This window comes from Canis lupus, chromosome 13, assembly GCF_011100685.1.
Source record: "Canis lupus familiaris isolate Mischka breed German Shepherd chromosome 13, alternate assembly UU_Cfam_GSD_1.0, whole genome shotgun sequence".
Classification (NCBI taxonomy): domain Eukaryota; kingdom Metazoa; phylum Chordata; class Mammalia; order Carnivora; family Canidae; genus Canis; species Canis lupus.
The window spans coordinates 43,132,890-43,155,187 of NC_049234.1; the positions used below are offsets into that span (position 1 = coordinate 43,132,890).

General features: G+C 38.9%; 1 protein-coding gene across 18 annotated transcripts in view; it reads right to left on the bottom strand.

Moving 5' to 3' along the window:
* GABRA2 (gamma-aminobutyric acid type A receptor subunit alpha2) overlaps positions 1–22,298 on the bottom strand; it is a 179,232-nt gene that overhangs the window by 125,261 nt on the left and 31,673 nt on the right. For 16 of the 18 annotated variants that reach the window (XR_005368986.1, XR_005368985.1, XR_005368989.1 and 13 more), the window contains one exon: positions 2,600–2,667. Coding sequence is in view for 13 of the 18 variants with exons in the window: in XM_038555993.1 (XP_038411921.1) it covers positions 2,600–2,667 (68 nt within the window). In the remaining 5 variants the exon portion in view is untranslated. Of the gene's footprint in view, positions 1–2,599; positions 2,668–19,213; positions 19,272–19,362; positions 19,492–22,298 lie in introns of those variants that run through there. The other 2 variants (XM_038555996.1, XM_038555994.1) reach the window with 2 other exon arrangements.

The following is a 22,298-nucleotide window of genomic DNA, read 5'->3' on the forward strand; positions in this document are numbered from 1 at the left end:
TGAATTTTCCTGATGATTAGTAATGTTGAGTACTTGTCATGTATCTGTTGGCCATTTGTACCTCTTTGTAAAAACTTCTGTTCAGTTTGTCTTCCTTTTCTAAATTGGATTGTTTGTTTTTACTATTGAGTTGTGTCAGTTCTTTATTTACTTTGGCTATTAACCTCTTATCAGATATATGATTTGCAAATATTTTCTCCCATTGTGTAGGTTGCCTTTCCATTTTGCTGATGGTTTCTTTTGCTGTGAAAAAGCTTTCCAGTTTGATGTGGTCCCATTTCTTCAATTTTACTTTTTTTTTTTTTTTCATTTATTTATGATAGTCACACAGAGAGAGAGAGGCAGAGACATAGGCAGAGGGAGAAGCAGGCTCCATGCACCGGGAACCTGACGTGGGATTTGATCCCGGGTCTCCAGGATCACGCCCTGGGCCAAAGGCAGGTGCTAAATCGCTGCGCCACCCAGGGATCCCCAATTTTACTTTTGATGTCAGATCCAAAAACCCCTTACTAAAGACTGATGTCAAATGTCTTCTCTTCCATGGAATATTTTCTTCTAGTGGTTTTATGGTTTCAATTGTTCTGTTCAAGTCTTTTATCCATTTTGAGTTGAAGCTATCTGCTTTCTAAGTGTGTGCTAGTAATCTGACCGTATGGTCAGAACAAAGAGGAGGAGGATTAGTCTAATCCATTGCCACCACTGGAAAAAAGTCACCTTATACATTTTGCCTAAATTATATGAATGAGTTTATCCAAAACCTCCAGAAAATAATCATTTCGTGTGTCTAAAAGAAGTATATGTTTTTCTATTTTTGATTTTTAGGTAGGATAATTCCCTTGGCAAAAACAATAAAAAACAAAAACCATTAAAAGTAACTGGAGCATTAATATACACAGCACAAAATACACAACACTGAAAACTTTGATATCTGGAGTTCTATATTATTTGCCTTTCTGTTTTGGCTGGTAGTAAGACACCAACGGTAACCATAAAAGAGCATCTTTTATTACATCTTGCTGGTTTTTCAGTGTCAGATGAAGTTCTGACTCTCCTTGATTCCACGTAGAGGAATTCCACCTCTACGTAGAGGAATTCCACCTCTACGTAGAGGTTAGGTGCTCATTCTCACTGTGACTTTCTAGTATTTGGAAGCATCTACTGAGACAAAGTGCACAGATACATTGTCTTTACAGACAACCAATAATGTTTGGAATACATATTCTTGCTAAATATGTCTTTCATGTCTTAAAGTTTCCATACACTTAAAATTGACCTATGGAAAGAGGCAGATTAATCTCTTCCATCACAGTAGAAGATACTACAAGGGAGGGGGAGGGATTATGTTGAAAGTAGGACTTTTTTTTCTGTTGCTGTGGAATTGTGGTTAAGGCCTGGAGTTAAGAGGGGAAAAAAAGCACTTAAATCTTCACATTAGAATTTGAAAGAACTTCAAAGACCTGCCAGTGTTTGGGTATCAACCATGTCCCCAAAATGAGAGGTCATTACCCCTGTGCCACTTTATATTCTCAGCCATCCAAATCAATTTAAGAAAAGGACTATGAATTCAGAGAAGTGACTGCGATGGAAGACAAAGCAAAATTTTTAAATAATAGACGTGGCGTATCTGTTTCCTAAAGAAAAGGCAGAGAGGTCCCAATAAATTGGCTAATGTTTACTGATGTCTGCATTAAAGGAAAACTTCGTTTTTGTGTGTTTATCCTGGTGAAAAACTGCCAAACTTGGTGTCCTGACCCTTGGGTTGTCGGAGAGAGGCAAGAAGTGAGGGAAAGGTGACATGATGGAGGATGACCAGGCAAAGGAAGGATAAAGGCATTTCCTCTAATTCTCATTTCCTGGGTCATAAGGAAGGTGAATGTAAAGTATTTCAACAAAAATGTCTATAACTGAGCACTACAGTAAGCAGTAGAGATGGAAGACGGACTACTAAAATTTTGATGCTTAATCAATAATTATCTATGATGTTGCTAGCCTGCTAACTTTCTAACCCAGCAGACCAATTTCCCTCTTACCTATCTCATTTTAAAGAAAAATAAATACCAATTTCATTGAACCTGAGAATGTCAAGTTCTCATTTTCTTTAGATCGATTTACATATGCCTACTAAGTATGTAGCTTGTAGGTACAGTGTGTGTTTAGAAAATGTGAGATGGACCCACCTCACTTAATGCCAATGGAAGATCTGCATTTCTAGCCCTGATCTTAAGTATATTCTGTTAAGAAGCGACCGTCTGATAAACTTTACAGATTTTACTTATCAAAGTCCAAGCAGGTCCTTGAATCCTAGAAAATGATTCTCAGTAAAATAACTATTTGTATTTAACTAATTTTTTACCACACTGTAGCTAGGTAGACAAACTCTGTAAGGAATGTAAAATGTAAAGGGTTAATATAAACACTCAAGCAGGAATAGCATTCCACTGAAACAAACAAATATCCTTAACTTTCCAAATATTTGGATGGACTCGACATGAGACAGACGCATAATTCTGTAATACTAAAAATACTGGTTTATTCTAACCTCCCCCCATATAATGGGAACACAATGTGAAGAAAAAATACTGTTTAATGAAAAACTCACCATATCTGTGTCTGAGACAGGGCCAAAACTGGTCACGTAGATGTTAGTGAAGACTTCAGTAATACTGTCTGATATGAGAAAAAGAGATTAAATATAGATAATATATAACGAGAGCCACTGAAAGAGACGGTATCAAGTACATGGAATGACTAGAAAGCTGTGCGTTATTTAGGAATATTGCTTTTTACTTTCTTTTCAACCTTTACAAACAAAAATTTCTGTATTACTCAATTATTTCATAGGTTCTCACAATCCTAAATGCTAAATGCCTAGAAGTATTATGACATTCTTACTTGGAAACTACACTTGATTTAGACATATTCTGTTTTAAACATATTTCTGAGAATTAATAGTTTCTCAAAATCTGTCTTAACTGAACCAGTTTATAAAAAATTTACTACCAGTACTAAAAATAAAGTGTGGTTAGTAGGGTTACTATTTGATATAGTCCTAAATTTGATTTTTAACTAAATATTTCAGATGGTATTTCATGACGGTAGAGGTTTTGTTTGTAGATTGTCAATAAGTACATCTTCTCAATAGAGCATAGAAATGAATTGTTAATTACTATAAATACGATCACTCAGTGACAAAAAAATAAAAGCAGTTAACTGACATCAATCACAATGGATTACTTCCAAACTTGCCTTTAAAGGTATTTACGAATGTATGAAACATTAAGCTCGACTTGAATTAGGTTCAAAGTTATATAACTTACTAACTGTAACACAATTAACTAGATGGCTCTTTTAACCAGGTGATTTGGATCTTTGATTTTTAAAAAAGCCAAATGGTGACAGTGGAAAGGCTCAAAGAAAAGACTAAAAAAGAAAAATTCTTCCAATGTACTTATAGGAAAAAACAATAATACATCCTTTTTTTTTCCCCCTCTGGTTGAGTGCTGCCTTATTGATTGACTGATTGATTGGTTTGTTTATTTATTTATTTATTTATTTATTTATTTATTTATTTATTTATTTATTTATATTGGAGTTCAATTTGCCAACATGTAGCATATCACCCCCAGTGCTCATCCTGTCAAGTGCCCCCCTCAGTGAATAATACATCCTTAATTTCTATCATCACAAACTGAATGTCTCATCCTCTGTCCAATTTGTAATCCCACAGAAACAGTATCACAAAATATTTTTAATATTATACTGGACACTGATTCACAATCATGAAGGAGAGAGTAATTAAACTAATTCTGGAATATTGTATCCACTAAGGCCAAAATAAAAAGCAACAAGGATTTTGAAACATCACAGCAGACTTTGAAGGCTGATGCTTCACATGACTTGAAATATAACAATCTGCATGATAGACCTAGAGGTAGATTCTGTTACCATCCCAATTCATATGCACACAGATGCACACAGAGACACGTAAGGAAAAGCGCCCAACGACCCTCACTTGGTAGAGCAAATAGAGCCAGGCTTCAGAACCCAGGCAATGTGGCTCCTAAGCTCTCAGGGTAAACCACAGTCAATAATACTACACTTGAACCTAAAAGTGTTTTCTCATTAGCCACATATTTCTATTCACCATAATCCTCTGCACCAAAAACATAGTGTTCCAAATAAATGTATTTATTCAACTTTATTATTTTATATTCTATTTTCTTTCAAAAATCTTTTTTCATTAAATTTTACCATAACATTCATTTGGGACAATAAATATATTCATAAAGCTAATTCTCAGCTGCCAGCTGCCCTGAAGACCTGCACAGGGTCAGCTTCGTGGGCATGCAGCTTGTGTGGTGTCACACAGCCCTGTGCTCAGACGAGCCCCGTGCGTGGTTTGGTGTTCTGCTTTTGCTCTCTTGAAATTCTTAATTATCTTTTGAATAAAGGGCCCTGCATTTTCATCTTGGACTAGGCCTCACACATCATGCAGCTGGTCCTGGACGTGAATGATATGTGCTATTAGAAAGGAATTATGAAAATGGGACTCGAGTTGGTTTGCTTTTTCCTCTTACTCATTCCAAATCAATATTGTCACACCTATTCCATAAACAATCCAATAAAACTTTAAGTCACTACAGATATTGATTTTAAATGTTCCAGGAAAGGAAAATGTAAACATTGAGGGAGGGAGTCTTCAGCCAAAGAGAGGCAGATAAAATTATTCTCTGTAGTCTGGAGTAGCAAAACTAGAGAAGAAAGATGACAAAATGTGTGAATATATTCATGCTAAGGACATGAAGAATATCCACTTTATGACGAATGGCAAGTAAAGGGTAAGGGAGAGTGTTCCCAGTACCTCGTGGCTACAGGGAAGTGGCAGCTAAGAATCCAAAGAGAAATGTAAGATTACCCTCAAAGCTCTAGGCAGCAAGAGCAACACCTAAAGACACAGAACACAGATATGCAAAATTACCTTAAGTAAATGATTTCATGGTTTATCGACTTCATAAGCACAGTGAGAGAGCTGTATGCACTGCAAGGAATATTCTCCAGCTAAGCAAGTTCAATAAAAGGAAGGTCAGCAAGGCAAACACTGACCATGAATACCCAATAGCTGTAAGACTGAGAAAGGGACTCCTGGTTGTTGCAATAGAGTTGCCAACAATCAACATGAATTGGTAAAATAGTTTTGTGTGATGACTGCAAATATTTGACACATCTATTCAAAACATTATCTTTTATTATGATTTGGCTTTCCATAAGAGAAGAGAAGGGAAAGGAAAGGAAGCAGAAGAAGTAAGATTTTATGAATATCGGTTATTTGGGGATCTTGCGACACTAATTTGTCAAAAATCCATAATAGCTTCTGGTCAACTTTTATTTTCCAGTATGCGTTTAGCGCAAGGCCGAATTGTGTTGCTAACTAATGCCTGTTATAATATTCTGATGGACAGATGTCCATCACAGAGTAAATAAATGGACTGACCACATTCTGGTGGCCCTTCAGTCTCTTCTTCGCTTTAAGTACCACGAGTTACCTTCTCGAGTTCCGATCACATTGAGTGGACCCACCTTGCACGGCCCGGACTCAGAGCCTTCACCTTGGCTACTGTTTCTCTCCCTTCCCTTGAGGTGATCGCTTACCTGCCTTTAAGTCTCTATTTAAATGTCCTCTCTCCAGGTCAGAGGTTCACTACACCCCTTGTATAATGAAGTTGGCTTCCTTCATTTCCTCCCCGACACTTCATTTTTGCATAAACTCTTTAAAATTTGCCATTATTTTCATGCCTTAATGTGTTTTCACTCATTTGGGGGTTTTGTTTGGTGCATCTCCCCAACCAGGATTCAGATGCATGAAAAGACGACGACTATGTCACCTCTGTCCACTGTCCTATCGCTAGTCCTCAGCACAATGACTGCCACATATTACATGTTTTGTGTTTGGATTGACAAATAATTTCTAATTACAGTTCATGTCGAATATATTACCTTTTCCCCCAAATATTTCACCAACATTACAAATGGCCATGAATGGCTGAATGGGGACCATCACTGGTGAAGTTAGAGCCCAAACTGTCCATTGACAGAAGGAGGCTGAAAGCCTATGGAACAGGATACTAGTGAAGAAACTTAAACCAAGCAAATGGAAAGAATGTATTTAGAGAAAGCCCTATTTCAGTGGAAACCAAAATTTAACTTTTGAGCAAACAGTAAGTGGCTTTTAACAGAAATGTATACCATGAGTTACCTCAAAATAATTGTTCATAAGCTAAATTCTTAGTTTTAGAAATGCCAACAGCATAATATGCAAAAGAGGATCTTCCATACAGATTTTCCAAAGGCAAAATACCCCGAGGTTAATAAGAAGTACTTGAGGAGAAATAAGGACTGCATGTGGTAAACATAAAAGGTGTGATCCTTAGGAGCAATCATCCAATTCCAGATTTGAAAGGCAGCTATCATAGAAGAGAGAGAAAGGGGACTAACCTTTTCACAGTTACAGAGGGGGTTTCTAATGGTTTCTAATGTATCCTATTATTTTCCTTCTTTTAAAACTGACCTTAATTTTGGCAAACATGAAGATTTGATGAAGCCGGCCATGAAATAAATCCTACTATTCTCTGTACTCTTCTGAATAGTTGTACTTGATAGAAAGAAAAATAATAAATGGCCCTGAAAGATCTCCAAAATGAATGAAAAAATAACTTCAAGAAGGGCTCACATTAACTGATAAAAAATGTTTCTTCATTGGATAATCAGTCAGTATTTAACAAAATTAAATTGTCATGTAAATTTTAGTCAACATACAGCGCAGTACCAGTTTCTGGAGTAGAATTCAGCGGTTCATCGCTTACATACAACACCCGGTGCTCATCATCACAAGTGCTCTCCTGTATAAATAAACTGGTACCCAGCTAACCCACCCCCTCCACCCACATCCCCCATCCACCCTCAATTTGTTCTCTATCATTAAAAGTCTCTTGTGATTTGTTTCCCTCTCTCCTTCCCCCCCCTTTTTCCATGTGTCCTTCTGTTTTGCTTCTTCAATTCCACATATGAGGGAAATCATACGTTATCCATCTTTCTCTGATTGACTTCTTTTAGCATAATACATTCTAGTGCCATCCGTGTCACTGCAAATACCAAGATTTCATTCTCTGTGATGACTAATATTCATTATATATATACATATATCATATATATGATATATTTGATATATTATATATATGTGTGTGTGTGTGTGTGTATATATATATATATATATATATATATACCAAACTTACTTCCAAAAATCCTTTGCAAATAGTTCAGTAGGAAGATAAGTAGGAAGACTGGGGTATCAGGTTCCTTGCATCAAAGGTATCAAGGGTATCTCTTGCATCAAAAGAGACCTGATGTGCCACAACGTTGAGAATATGACCTCTCTCTCCATGGCAGCAGGGCACTGACTGAAGGACTCTGGGAGAATCTTACCTGCAAGGCTACTGTACTAGAAATGTTGTTATATTCATAACAGTGAGCAGACTGAATCAGAGGAGACTGAAGACAATCTATCCAATTTGGAAGATGTTACAATCATCAAAGCAAAAGGGAAAACATGATATTGAGGAAAGGAAAGTGTAGAAATCAAGGGAATAAAGTTCGAGTTTTTTTTTTAAAGTAGTATTATTAGAAGATGCTGAAATAGGCCCTTTTATTTGACTGGTATAAACTATCTGTAGAGCCTGGAAATGAACAGTTGCAGTAGAACAAGCGCATAAAACAACAAAAAACGTAAAACATGCAAGAGGACCAACCTTAGAAATCATTATACCTCAACGGGGTACATCAACCATTCTATTTTTTTTAAAGATTTTATTTATTTTTAGAGCAAAAGAGTGCCTGTGCAAGGAGGAAAATGGGAGAGGGACAGAGAGGGAGGGAGAGCATCTCAAGCCGACTCTGTGCTGAGAGCAGAGCCCGACCTCACCATCCTGAGATCACAACCTGAGCCAAAACCAAGACTTGAACATTTAACCAACTGAGCCACCCAGGTGCTCCCTAAATTTTTATCAAATCCTATTTTGAAGTGCAACTGTTTCACATTTCTCCCTGGCTTTGTATGTTCATTGACTTGCCATGTTTACTGTTTGCTGCTTAATATCTACTAATAGGGTAGACACGAGCCACATGTGGCTATTTGAATTTAATTTCAATTAGTTAAAATAAAATACCTGGTTCCTCCTATATACCAGCCATATTTTATCCACCTGTCACTATTGCTACCGCAATGGATAGCCAAGATGAACATTCCCATCATCACAGAGAGTTCTGGTCTACATTCACCCTCTAGAAGTTAAGCTCCATGAAGACAGGGACTTTTGCTCAGAAAAGTAAAAACCCCGCACAGAAAAATCTCTGACAACATTGATAATTTTTTGTCAAGTCAACGAATGAATGATCACTCTTAGTTCAGAGTCAGTTTCGATAGACATAGCCTCTGCTCTCATAATGCTGTAGCCTGGTGAAGAGAGATACTACGCAAAATCAAATAAATACCCACTTACTGACAGGATAATATGCTCTGAGAACGTGTAAGAAAAGACTCCCTCTCCTGGAAACACTTTCTTCACTTGATTTCTGCAGCAACCCAATCTCTTGATTTTATTCCAGCCTTACTGGTTGCCTTACTCCTGTGCCAACATCTTGTTAATATTGGATCGTCCCAACGTTCAGTTCTTGGTCTTCTTTATTTATACTTCTTGATGATTTATTCCATGTAGTCAAGGACTTCTGAAATTCTATTTTAAGTCAGAGCTGTCTTCTAAAGTCTAGACTCCTAGATGTAACCGTCCAGCTGACATTTCCACATGGCTACCTGACAAGTTTCTCAAACTTATCATATGCCAAACAAAAATGATTTTTTTTCTCTCCAAAACCCATCACACTAATGACATTCCCTGTGGTATCTGACTGTTGTTCCAATGCTCTGGGCCACAGATCTTGGTTTCATTCACAAATTCTCTGTCTGCAACAGGAAGTCTGGCTGGCTCTCCAACCAGATATCTATAATCCAACAACTTCTCACCTCTTCTACGTTACTACTGTGAAAGCTACCATCATCTCTATAGTAACAGTGCTTCCGCTCATCCACCCAAATAGTTTATTTTTTTTAATAATACCTTCCCTGAGATATAATTCACATCATATAAAACATACTCTTTTTAAAGTGTACAATTCAGTGGTTTTTAGGATAGAGTTGTACATCACTACTATCTAGCGTTAGAACATTTTTATCATCAGAGAGAAACCCTGCACAGATTCCCTAACCTCCCTCCTTCCAGGCTCTGAGAACAAATATTTCAGCTTCTGAGTCTACGGATTGGCGTAATCTGGACGTTTCATATAAATGGAATCCCTTCTATTCCTAGTCTATAGGGAGGTGTGGTTTTTTTTTTAACTGATGAATAAGTTGGATTTTGCCATATACTTTTTATGAAATACGCATATGCTCACAAATCATTTGCCCTTTTTTCTATAAATATGATTATGTTACACCAATTTATTTTCATGCATTAAAACAATTTGCATCCCTGGAATAAGACTCACTTGGTTTGGGTGAATAGCTTTTTCTATGTTGCTGGATTTAATTTCTTAGTATTTTCTTGAGCGTTTGTATGCAAAACTATGTTCACAAGGGATATTAGTCTGCGGTTTTCCTTTCTTACAATGTCTTTGTCTCACTTTAGTATCAGAGTAATACTAGACTAATAGAACGTGCTGAGAAGCATTCTCTTCTTTATTTAAGGAGAATTTATGAAGTATTGGTGTTAACTCTTATAAATATTTAGTAAGATTCATCAGTGAATCCATATAAACCTATGATTTGCTTTGACAAATGTTTAATATCATTATTAATTATCTCTCTTTTCTCATATAAGTTTATTTAGATTTTCTATTTCGTTTTGAGTTAGTTTTGGTGGTTTGAATCTTTCTATGAAGCTGTCCATTTCATCTAGGTTATTTAACTTGATGTCAGACAAATGCAAAACAAATATATTCCCCCTCAGGATTTCTGTAGGATCATAGCAGCATTATTTACAACAGCCAAGATAGGGAAGCAACCCAAGTGCCCATCAATAGATAGATGAACGGATAAAGTAGTTGTGTAGTTGTGGTGTGTATCGTCTTTATCCATTCAACTTTCTATATATATGTATGTATATATATACATATACTCACACACATATGATAGAATATTATTCATATATAAAAATGAAAGATCTTGCCATTTGCAATCACATGGATGGACCTAGAAGGTATTATGCTAAGTGAAATAGGTCAGACACAAAAAGACAAATACTGTACGATTTCATTTATACATGGAATCTAAAAAACAAAATGAACAAACAAATCCTAACAGACTTTCAAATACAGAGGAAAAACTGGTGGTTGCCAGAGGGAAGGTGGGTGGAGGGATGAGCAAAATAGAAAAAGGGGATTAAGAGGCACAAACTTTAAAAAAAAAAAAAAAAAAAAAACCCTCATAAAAGAACATGAGCCAGGAAATTAGCCAGGAAGGAGAGTCCAGCAGAGTAGTGGAATCAAAAGTAGAGGAGAATATGGTGTCCCAAAGGCTAACGATAAGAACGTTATAAAGGTGGGGAGCCTGGCTGGCTCATTTGGTTAAGCATTCAACTCTTGATTTCAACTCAGGTCATGATCGCAGGGTCGTGAACTCAAGGTGGTGACATCAAGACCCATGTGGGGCCCTGTGTTCAGTGCTCAGACTGAAATCTCCCTCTCCCTGTCCCTCTGCCTCTCCTGCTCATGCTCTCTCTCAAATAAATAAATACATCTTTTTTTTTTTTTTAAGAGTGTTACAAAGGCAATTTAAGGCCTTATGAAGAAGAGAGTGATGGGCAGTCGCTTCTGCTGAGGGATCAAGCAATGTGAGGTCTGCAATCCCCACTGTGCTTGGAGACCTGCGAGCCATTGGTGCAAGAAAGAAGATGCGCAGAGGCCAGGGGGGTGCGAGAGAAGGGGGACAAGAGGAAAGGGCTTAGAGTGATTTGAAACAACTGGAGAAGTTTAACCGTGAGGGTGAAGAGAGCTCTAGCAACAGAAGGAGGTGAGGTTCTGTGTTTGCTTGTTTAAGGTGGAAGACGTTTGAGCACATGGGCAATGCGGATGGAGCGCCGGGGTGGACAGGAAAGATCCGGGTGGAGGCCCAGCCCTGGGTAAGCAGACGGGGCTCGCAGCGAGGAAGCCACCGGCACCTGTGGGGCGGCAAGGGACGGCGTGCCCTGCGCTGTATTGAGTGACAAGGGAGAGTGGGGAAGAAACGGAAGGAGCTTTTTAGGTCTGGTGCCTGGAAAGTTAGGGAAGATCCTGGAGAGGAGAGGAATTTCAAGTGCCGTGCAAAATACCCGTCCATCACTCCTTAATGTAACAGACAATGATTTCAGGTAACACGTCTGATATTGAAACGATTATATGGACAACACCTAACACCGCCTACGTCCACGAAGACCAACAGCCCAGCTGCTGCCAAGTCTTTGTCCCCCCAGCCTTGACAAGCACCACCGCCCTCCGTGCCCCAGGGTTCTGCTGGAATCCCCTGGATCCTCCGCCTGGGGCCTTCCCCAGCCGCGCAGGGCAGCAGGACGTGCAGACCAGACGTGCAGAGAAGCTTCTGTCTCCGGGAACAACCATCCATCAATGACCCATGGGAGTGGGGAGGAGATACAACTCGGCCTTCTCTCCTCCTCAGGGAGCACCACTCGAAGGCATGTCCCACACCACTTCCTAGAGGACCTCAGAGGGAGGGGAGACCAAACCCAGCCTCCCCAGCAGTACCCTGCAGCCTGCTCGGGCTCCCCTCCCTGCCCTGTGCCACCTAGCCATCGCCTCTTCCAGGGCCTCCCGGTACCACTTCTGAAGCTAATGCGTATCTCAAAGGTGCGTCTGAGAGAAACCAAAGCTGAATGCAGACGTTATTCAGTTACCCTAAGAAGAAAAAAATGATAATAATTAAAAGCACAGGAAAGATACTAATTGTATTCACTGGAGCGAACTACCCAAGCAATAAGCGGTACTGTCTTTTTACCCCTGTAATTCGGATATTAACAGTGATATTAAGAAGGACATGAACTTGCAATACTGAGAGCAAAATCAAGCTGTGGATGACATCCCTTCGAGAGGATCAGGATCCTAATCTTTGCTTATCGAGTATCATAAATAGCATGTCACGCATATCTTTTAAAATGGGTTAGTCATTGCTGTGTTTTGCTTTAGCTCTCTCACCAACAACAAAGAACATTCTGCTTCCTGGGATGATTCCCATAACACCTACATGTGCCATTTGTCATCATCTAGTTTTGCTAAAGTCAACAAATACTTATTAAGTGACTTTTGTGTACGCGGCACTTAGTGTTCCCTACCAAAAGCCGAAAACTTTGAATCTGCTAATGCAATTTGTTGGCATTGTACCACAAAGGAATTGTTGCACCTTGCCCAATGCCATCCTCCCAGCAGGCACCCAATACAAGTCTGATAAAAAGGAATGGAGAACATGTACAAGGCTGCATTTGAATGGTCAGCAAAGTGCCTATAAAAGTAGGAAGGAATAAGAACAATAATAAAATCAGTATGTACTGTGTTTCCGTACAATCATTCTTTCACTATAGTTCTACATCGTGGTCGTCGACTTTTTGTGATGATCTGGAAATGTGAAATATCGCCATATATTAAAATATATGGAATTTCCTCTCAGAGTAAGATTTCTGGTGCTTTTTAGTTGTTGCTTCTTTGTATGTTGTTTGTTCTTGTAGTTTTGTTTACTTTGATTTTTTTTCCCTGTTCCTGTAAATAGATTAATTTTAAAAGTATAGCTCATTTAAGAATCCTGAATGAGGGAAAAAAAAAAAAAAGAATCCTGAACAAGAATCAAGATGACTAAATGCTTATGAAGGGGATACAAAAAGTCCTTAAAGAATGGACTAAGTACATCTTCTCATGACAGTCATTGATTATGGGTTACAAATGAATTTGAGTTCAAATTACTGCAGGTTTTATCTATCCCTCTTAGGGTTTGGGGCTATTCTGGCCCCTAGAACTGTCACCAGGTAATATATCCGTAGTGCCCCTCTCTCTTTGAAATGCCTTTCTTCACTATCTCATGATTCAGCTTACTCTGGTGAGGGAACTGAAGACATAATTCTCTCCCCAAAGCCCTACGGAAAGAAATCAAATAGGAAAGGGAAGGGGAAACTGATTCCCATCAGGTTGGTGGGGCCATTTGGCCTCATTAACAAATAGCTCCTAAGGGTTTACTAAGTGCAGTCCAGAGACATCCACAGCCCGACAGACTAGGGAGAGAATGTTTCCAAAGGGAAGTTGTATGGGGTACCAGCAGCAATTTATGTTCCTCAAGGTGATGTTTCATCAGGCAATTGCTACATGCTCAACCTGGGCCTCTGACAAGCAAAAGACTGAAGATGTACTCAAAGATATCACCCTTCTATTACTTCAGGCTAGATTCTAGTGAGGAGATCCTAGTGACCCCATCCCCCTTCAAACTGTAAAAGATGACCTCTAGAGCACATGGGAAACGCTAGAACCCTCAGAGTCCATATATCAGTCTGGGCACAGGCTATTCCAAATCTAGCATTCCTGAGTTAGGAACTTGGAGTTTATTAGTTGTTCTCTAAGTACTCATAGAAACCAGATGAACAACTAACTCGGGGGAATTTAAAAATAGAAACAATGCCCGTATAAATTCACATTTTGCTCCCCAAATGCATATTAATAAGAAAGGATTCTCATATCTAATACATAATAAGGATACACTTTTATCTTTTTAAGACCATGAACTACTTTATGTCAACATGAATTGAGAATTCTTAATGCACTAAGAAATATGACCCATTTATATTGCTAATAGCAAGGGATCAAAAAAACTTACCATATTCATGTCTTTATTATAAAAAGGTACGTAAGTTAAAGCGTGCTAATTGACTCTCTTTTACGACCTTTTCACCATCCCCGCAGAATACTGCTGTCAACAGCAAAATAACGTTCACCTTGCAAAAGGACTTTTCTGTTCTTTCTTTACTATTTCACAGAAGGGAAGCATTTTAATGTAATTCTAGTATAACGCTTGGAAAATACAATCCAAACGATTTCAAAAGCTCATATTGAACATGACTCTCAAATATTCAAAATTATGCCTATTTCTAGTCTTGCTAAAAGGCACTATGTCAGCTGTCGAACTCTTAGACTCACTCTGACCTTCTTACTCATATTTTACATTTTAGTCGCTCACCAGGCTCTTTCAATTGCATTGCCTACTACAAGTTTCTCGAATTCTCCTTTCCCCTCCATTCTCACTGGCAACGACCTTTGGAATGGCCTCTTTCAGTCTTCCTGTCTCCCATCTTGCCAATTCCCATCTACCTTCCATGATACTGCTGGAGTCTCATTCTAAGTGGAAATCATGTGATATTTCTTCTTGATCATCTGGTCAAACTTTTTCTCCACGACTCTCCTTTGCCTACAGATCAAGTTTGAAGATTACAGCAGGACACATAAGACTCTTCGTGATCTTTGTCCGTATTTCCATCCTGGTCCAACGCTGTTCCATAAAGCACGCCTCAGCCATACAACACTCCATGTCACTCTCCTTCATTTCTTTTGTCTTTTTTACACTTGTTCTTTCCTCTATATCGAGTGTCCTCTCAATTAATCCCTGTTCTTAAAAAAAAAAGCTCAGACCACAAATCCCCTGTGAAGCTGTCCTTGCCATCCCTCAAGAATTTAACTACTCTTTCTGTTGGTTCCAGATGTTACTACTGCCTGAAATGAAATAATCAAATCACCTTGTAACTTTTAATGCATGAGAAGGTATCAGACGGTCCTGTGTCCCTCCACTCAAAAGCTCCCAGCACTTTGCTTTATATGAGTAACATGAAGCATCACAGATAATCACAAAATGATATAAAGCAACATCCTAAGAACAATCATTTATCATTCGCTGTTTGCTATCATGTAGTTTATGTTTTCTTTAGAAATATGGCTTAAGTAGGAGATTCATTTTGATCTTCTTGTTCAACTCTAGCGGATAGCAGATTATGATCAAGCATACAGCCGTACGAATCCTGACACACTTAAATATGAAATCATCAAGATAATACTTGAAATTTAATTTAATTTAATTTCAATACTTGAAATTAATCAAGTATTATCTTTATATGTTAGATAATCTGAAATAAATTACATGTAGTAGTATTATGATGGTGGTAAAATTCCTGAATTATATTAATCATACATGGAAAAATCTTAAGGCAAAGTTTTAGATTTAGATGCTAAAAGTATTAATTAGAATTGCTTTTTTTTCAAGTAGGATGCAGTTCTCACACTTAAAATTACAACATTTCTCATCTACAACATTCCAGAGATAAACGCACGGGGAGCCTTGTTGGCGATATTACTAACCACTGCTATCAGGGATCCCTGGGTGGCGCAGCGGTTTGGCGCCTGCCTTTGGCCCAGGGCGCGATCCTGGAGACCCGGGATCGAATCCCACATTGGGCTCCGGTGCATGGAGCCTGCTTCTCCCTCTGCCTGTGTCTCTGCCTCTCTCTCTCTCTCTGTGACTATCATGAATAAATAAATAAAATCTTTAAAAAAAAAAAAAAAACCACTGCTATCTTTCCCTAAATCTCCTGGATCAGCCTTAAAAGAAACTGTACTTGTAACAGAGCTTTTTGATATTCTAATTTGATGATAGTATCATTTTTCTTTTTAAAAATAAATTTGACTTAAAGTAGTAGAGAAGGAAAAGAGAAATCTCCTAAAGTAATTAACTTTACCACCTATCACTGGATGCTATTTCCTGAAGGCATAAGCACTAGAAAATGTTATGATTACACTTAACCTGTAATTAGGAGCTTTTAAAAACTTATGGAGCAACCTTTAAGACTTGTCCTATCTGTTGAATTCCCATTGTGTAATAATAAAAGAAACTTGCTGCCTATTAAGCATTTATTGTATATACTGTAGCCTGGACTAGGTTAAATTTATATATATGTAAATTTATATTTATATATATAAATTTATATTTATTTATATATATTTACTATTTATATTTATATTTATTTATATATATTTACTATTTACATTTATTTATATATATTTATATATATTTATATATAAATTTAAAATTATTTTTATGATCATCCTATGAAGCATATAATAATCATATTCAATTTATCACTCATCTAAATTCAGTAGCTAATATGGCACAGAGCTGCACTGAAACATTTTTCTCTAGCTTACATCTCATTCTTATAACTACTATAATAAAACGTTATTCAAAAATACAAGGATTTCTCCTTTAGTTTAAGACTGTTCGGTATCTTCAGTAGTGCCAGTATAATCATACCATTATACATTTATTACACATCTGTAATATATAATATATAAATAATAAAAATAAAGAAATAATAAGGAAATATATTTTAACATGTGCTATATGTATGCGTGTGTGTGGACATATATCTATGTACAAATTTTGGTGTTGAACTTCCCCTTACTTAAATCGAAAGACACATCACTCTAGCTTAAATCTGGAGCTTCTAACAACAGCTACATGCAGAAGGACATGGAGAAATGGAGAAATGAATTTTCTTTCTTCTCTCTTTTGTCCTGTTTTTCTTCCTTCAAAGTAAAACATATTCAAGTGCCTGTTACGCTAGGTAATTCACTTAGGTAAAAGACAAGGAACATGGTATGCAACCATTGTGGTCTTGGAAGGAAAAGAAACAAATAGAAGTGTGCATAAATGGCAAAAATCACCAACCGTACCGTTGTGGTGTGAGAAGGTTGGAAGTGGGTGATGGTAGGGAGAGAGAAGTGGCACCGAACTCAGAGTTGGGGATTCACGAAGGCTTTGTATGCCATCCTTTTATCCACAAAGCATGCTTCTATTCATTCATTCATTCATTCATTCATTTATTTATTTATCTATCTTTTGGCCTCAGAATCTTTCTCTGTCATCACTTCAACTTATTTTATTCCAGAGACTCACAGTTGCAAGCTAAGAAGAAACAAGGGGGCGTAGCTATTCCCTTTACTAAATAACTTATACTTGTAATAAATAGGTGCCTTTGGTGGAATTTTAGGAAACCTTGATTTTTACCTGGGGAGACAAACCTAAGAAAGTAGACTACAGCATAGGAGTCGAACCTCAAAATGAGATTTGAATCTCAAATCTGGGACAGAAGGAACGGAACAGAAAAGATTCACTAGATACAAGAGAGAAGTGAAAGGATTTTAAAAAGTTACCTGTGAAATTAAAATGACAGAATTTTCTGGGGGGTCTTGTAAAATCGCTTTGGATATTACACATAGGTGTGGTCAGGAAATGCTCATTTTAATTTAATTCAAGTTCCAAAAATCTATCATTCTTTGCGATTCGCAACATCGTCTCCTCTTTGATCTGTTCTAGACCTGTCCCTGAATCCCAGTTATGTCTACACATTTTTTTCAGAACGAAAAAATATTTTTTTTATTTTAGACAACTGCTACTAAAAGAAAATGTAGACATACCATTTTTTTTTTTTTTGCAATCAGAAATTTCAAAGTCAGAATATTTGAAGAGATAAATCTGTAAGAACATTCAAGACTTAGGCATGAAAAACTGACTTTTCAAAAGCAGCAAACTACAGACCACTCTTGAAATCACGACTGGATTTACTATTTATCAGTGTAAAGCACCTAATTTCCCAGCTCTGATCACATCTCTCACATGAGATATTTCAGTGTAAATATTCGAGTAGCTTTATCCCTCTTTCATTTGCACTTAAGTGTAATCCTTCTTCCTTCGCTGCCCCGATACCGTGTTACAAACAGTTCATTTTCCCCCCATCCTAAGTTCAGATTCCAGCACCACCTCCTATGAAAGTATCTGCTATACACATTTGTGAGTCAACACGTTTGGGATTTTACCAGAAGGCGATTCCCACCGTTGACCCTACTTATCTTGGTCATTCCTGGCCGTCCTTTAAACTGCCGTTTACACTCCCCAGATGGTAAAGGCAGCTACGGTACAACCCCAACTAACAGATCAGAGAGATTCACCCCAGGTTGGCCTTCACTGAGCTCAGAAGTGGGTCGTCAGCCCTTGGCTGGAAGGGCAGAGAATCACTGACCAATGAGCCTTCGCACCTCCTGCGATAAAACCCCTCCCGTTTACAGGGACAGGGACAGTTAGAGCTAAGTCAAGGTATCTCATTTGTGCCTTGATACCTCCTCCCCCCCCCCCCCCCCCCCCCCACTGGCTCTCCTGTTTGGAACTGACACTACATTTCTGAACTCTATTTACAACTGTTGAGCTTCAACATTCTGCTTATATTTGTGACTCACTGATTACGATGACAAAACAGAAATAGTAAGTGAGCTACATAATTTATTTTTCCTCTGGTCCTCCCAGAAATAATGTTTGCTTCTCCTCTCAGTGTGAAAGTTTTTATGTGTCCCATCTGTAAATGTTCACGAGAATATAAATCCAAAGCAGGAATGAAATACATCATTTCCAGAAAATACTGGGCAGTTCTCTTTAGTTCCTAAGAATATATCACCACATAAAGAGAAGAACTGAATTCCCCTTTTTGCCCATGTAAGAGGAAATTCAGACTTTTTTGGGGGCTTATCCAGTCAGGTAATTTCATCCAGTGTCCATTTCCAGGCTTAGTACTTGTCTCTTTGTGGCCAGAAAACTATGAGGCCAGATCACTACTCAGGCTCTTAACAAGGGAGACTATTTTCTGTGATCAAGAAGGCAGCAGGCATCTGTACTGATTCCAGAGAATGTCTGGAGCAAAGTGCCTGGATCAGACAATTTGATGGGGGGCGTTGGGGGGGCGTGAATAGTCAGGGCTGGACCTAGATCAAGCTGTAAAGGAGAGAAGTTTTCTCTGAGGGGCCTTACTATTTTTTCCTGCCTGTTGTTTTCTCTGTGCACAAGTTGTCCCCATACCCCTCAAAGGTTCACTAATTATTTACTCAGCACCAACTTTGTGCATATCATTTGCACAGGGCTGTGGAGGATGCAAAAAGCACGAGCGAGTTCACTGTTCCTTTTCAAGTCTATAAAACAAGAAGCCACAGACTGTAAGATCATAACTATTATACTGACTACAACCGTTCTTGATGCTAAGGACAAGACCTTGTAATTCTCCTTGGCTTCCATTTTCCATACCCACATCCATCCGTGAGGAAATCTGTTGGCCCTCTCATCAAAACATACCCCACATCCTACCACCTGTCACGATCTCTACTGCTACCACGGTGGGCCAAGCCATCTCTGTCTCTCACCTGGATAACATTGCCCTCTTAACTGGCCTCCCAGCTTCCATCCTTGCCCTTGAACAATCTACTTTCATCACATCATGCAGAGTGGATCTTATGAAACGTAAGAAGATGGAATCTTGTCACGCTTCTGCTTGGAATGCTGAAATAATTACCCATTCCACACAAAGTAAAAGCCAAGGCTTATGCAATGGCAACAAAGCCCTACGTAATGCGCCCATCACCTCCATCCCATAGCTAACTTCATCTCCTACTAATTTCCTCTTCCATCAACTTGGCCTCCTTGCTCTAGGCGCGCTTTCATCCTTCCCCATCCTAAAATGCTCCTTCCCAGCTGTCCACGTGAAGGGACTCCTTCAACCTTCTTTAAATCCTCCTGGAAATGTCAACATCTCAATGTGGCCAGTACGGACAATCCTGTATAAACTGGAGCACGCTCTCTGACTCTCAGTTTCCCCACTATTCATGCCCCTGCTCTTTTATTAATTTTTATTTTCACCCTAGTATTCATCACTTACAGCCAGACTATATATTATGCTTATTTACTATGCTTATTTATTTCTGCTCCACTTGCAAAGATGTAGACTTAGGAGCAGGAGCCTGTTCTGTTCACTGATGTGTTCCAATGGATTAAAGCAGCTGCTGGCAATACATGCTGCCCAGGGAAGACTAATTAAATAAATGAATAAATCTAAGAAAGAACATATTAAAGATAAGCCATCTTTTACTGAATGCCTACTGTATGCGAATGCTGTGCTAAGTATTTTGCACTCATTACCTTGCCTCCTCTCACAAAACCCTGTGGGGTAGGTACTATTCCTCCTCTGGCAAATGCAGAAACTGACATTTAGAAAAGTCTGTTACTTGCCCAAGGTTACACAGCAGGTACGTGGCACAGCCAGGATCGAAACTCATGTCCAACTCTAAGACTTTGGACGTTAGCACCGTGACTTGCTGAAAATAGCAACTTGATTCACTACACAGTTCTGCATAATCATGAGTTCTGTTAGGTGTAGGAAAGGATTTAAGCTTGGGAGACGGGGAAGCAGAAAGTAATTATCAAGCCTCAGGATATTCCCAGAGTCTAATCCTAATTTACAAAAATTTTCAAAAGAAGAGACGAGTGTTGTTGTTGTTGTTGTTGTTTTATGGGAATTTTATAGAAAAAGGCAAGAAAAACACAAGGAACATGTGCGAATTTTAATTGGTTATCCTTTTAATTCATTTCATCGTGTGTTGATTCTCCATTTTCTCCTGGGAATTGCCCCTAAATTCCCCAAATGCTTGACCTCTGTTCTTGATCTCTGACCAACACAGTACCTGGACTTGTCCCTCTCGAGCACATTAGCTCATTTCACATCTGAAGTTGCTATTATCCACTTTTGCCCTATCTATGTCAGACCCGGCACCACTCGAGTCTTAGACTCCAAAATTCCTTGGAGGAGGAGAAGCCTGGATATAATTACACACGCTAACTCACTTTATACATACCTTACAGGCAGCCATCAACTGAGTAGACTCTTAATATGTGCATTCTGATAAAAATATCCTGGTCTACTCCCTTCGGAGGCACCCTCCACCCACGCCAACACTTCACTTTCTTTCTCATTTGCCTGGTGACTCATATCAGTGCTGGCAATTTATATTAAAGGCTTCAATCCCCATTTCTTGCTTCCTTTTTTTTTTGTCCATATTTTCTTAACCTGAATAGTCCTTATAACTGCAACTGTTCACTTCTTAAGAGTATAAATACGGACCAACGTACAGCAGTCAATAGACTCCTAGCATTTCAAGGCGCTAAACACTATTTTTGAGGATTAAACATCCATCATGCTTTAAAAATACTGCAACAGATTGTCTTTCTAAATGGTGCCTTAAACAGCAGTTGTCCCTTCCTTCACAAGCTCAGTGAAGAGATAATATATCCTTTGGGGTCAGGCTCTGCTCTATTTTCTCCCCAGTAGACCCTCTAACTGCAAATAACTTTTCTTAAATGGATTCTCAAAATTTCTTTTTAAAGTCAAAGTTATTATTAAATTAAAGAAAATAAGAGAAGAATTGTTACGTGTACAAAGCATTTGCTTTAGCACTTCCTGCAGGGTAGCTCATTTAAACACGAAGGATTCCTGACTTTCCCGCTGCCAAATATGCCCCCGGAGCACAAGAACCCGCAAATAATCAGGACTTTGCTGGGCACAGCACCACCAGAGCACTATTGAAAGAAACTCCATCACAGTCGGATATGCTACGAGTTTCCTGCCTTGTTTTCATTTATTTATAATTTTATGCATTACTTTAAAATAGAACTAGGTCCATTAGGATGGCAGTTCAACAGTAAGACTCTCAAAGGTTCTTTCTAAATATATGCTCCATCAGCTCATCACACCGCTTGGAACTAAATGTGGTTCCAGGAGCTCTGCTCACATCTCGCTTCCATTATTGTCATAATGGCACTGATGGATTTACCTCTTCCAAGAGTCCCGGGTCCTCATCTCCAGCTTCACTGAGCCTGCTGCAGTGTGGCATCTCTTGCTTGACCTAGGGCTCCCACCTGCTGACCCTGCTAACCCCTAGCTGGATTGTAGCCCACAGTGCCCAGCCCACCTCCATCCTCAGGGAAGCGTACCTCCCCCTTCCTTCCAAATTCACCCTCTGAGCTCCTGAAATCAATGTCTTCCACCCCTGTCCTCCTAGGCTCCTCATAGAACCTGAATCATCCTTCCTCCAAAACTCAAAATCCCCTTTCCTTGGCTCAGCTCCTGAGCTCCTCTCCCAAGACCTCTGATTTTACCCTGTCCAGTCCTTCCCTACCAATCTGCCCAAGCCGGTCTGCCAGTCGATTTTCCGACTTGCTGCAAATCTCCCATTCAAGAACCCGTTTGCCACAGCTGCTGCTGCTGCTGCTGCTTCACACTCCTGCCCAGGCACAGCGCGTCCTTGCA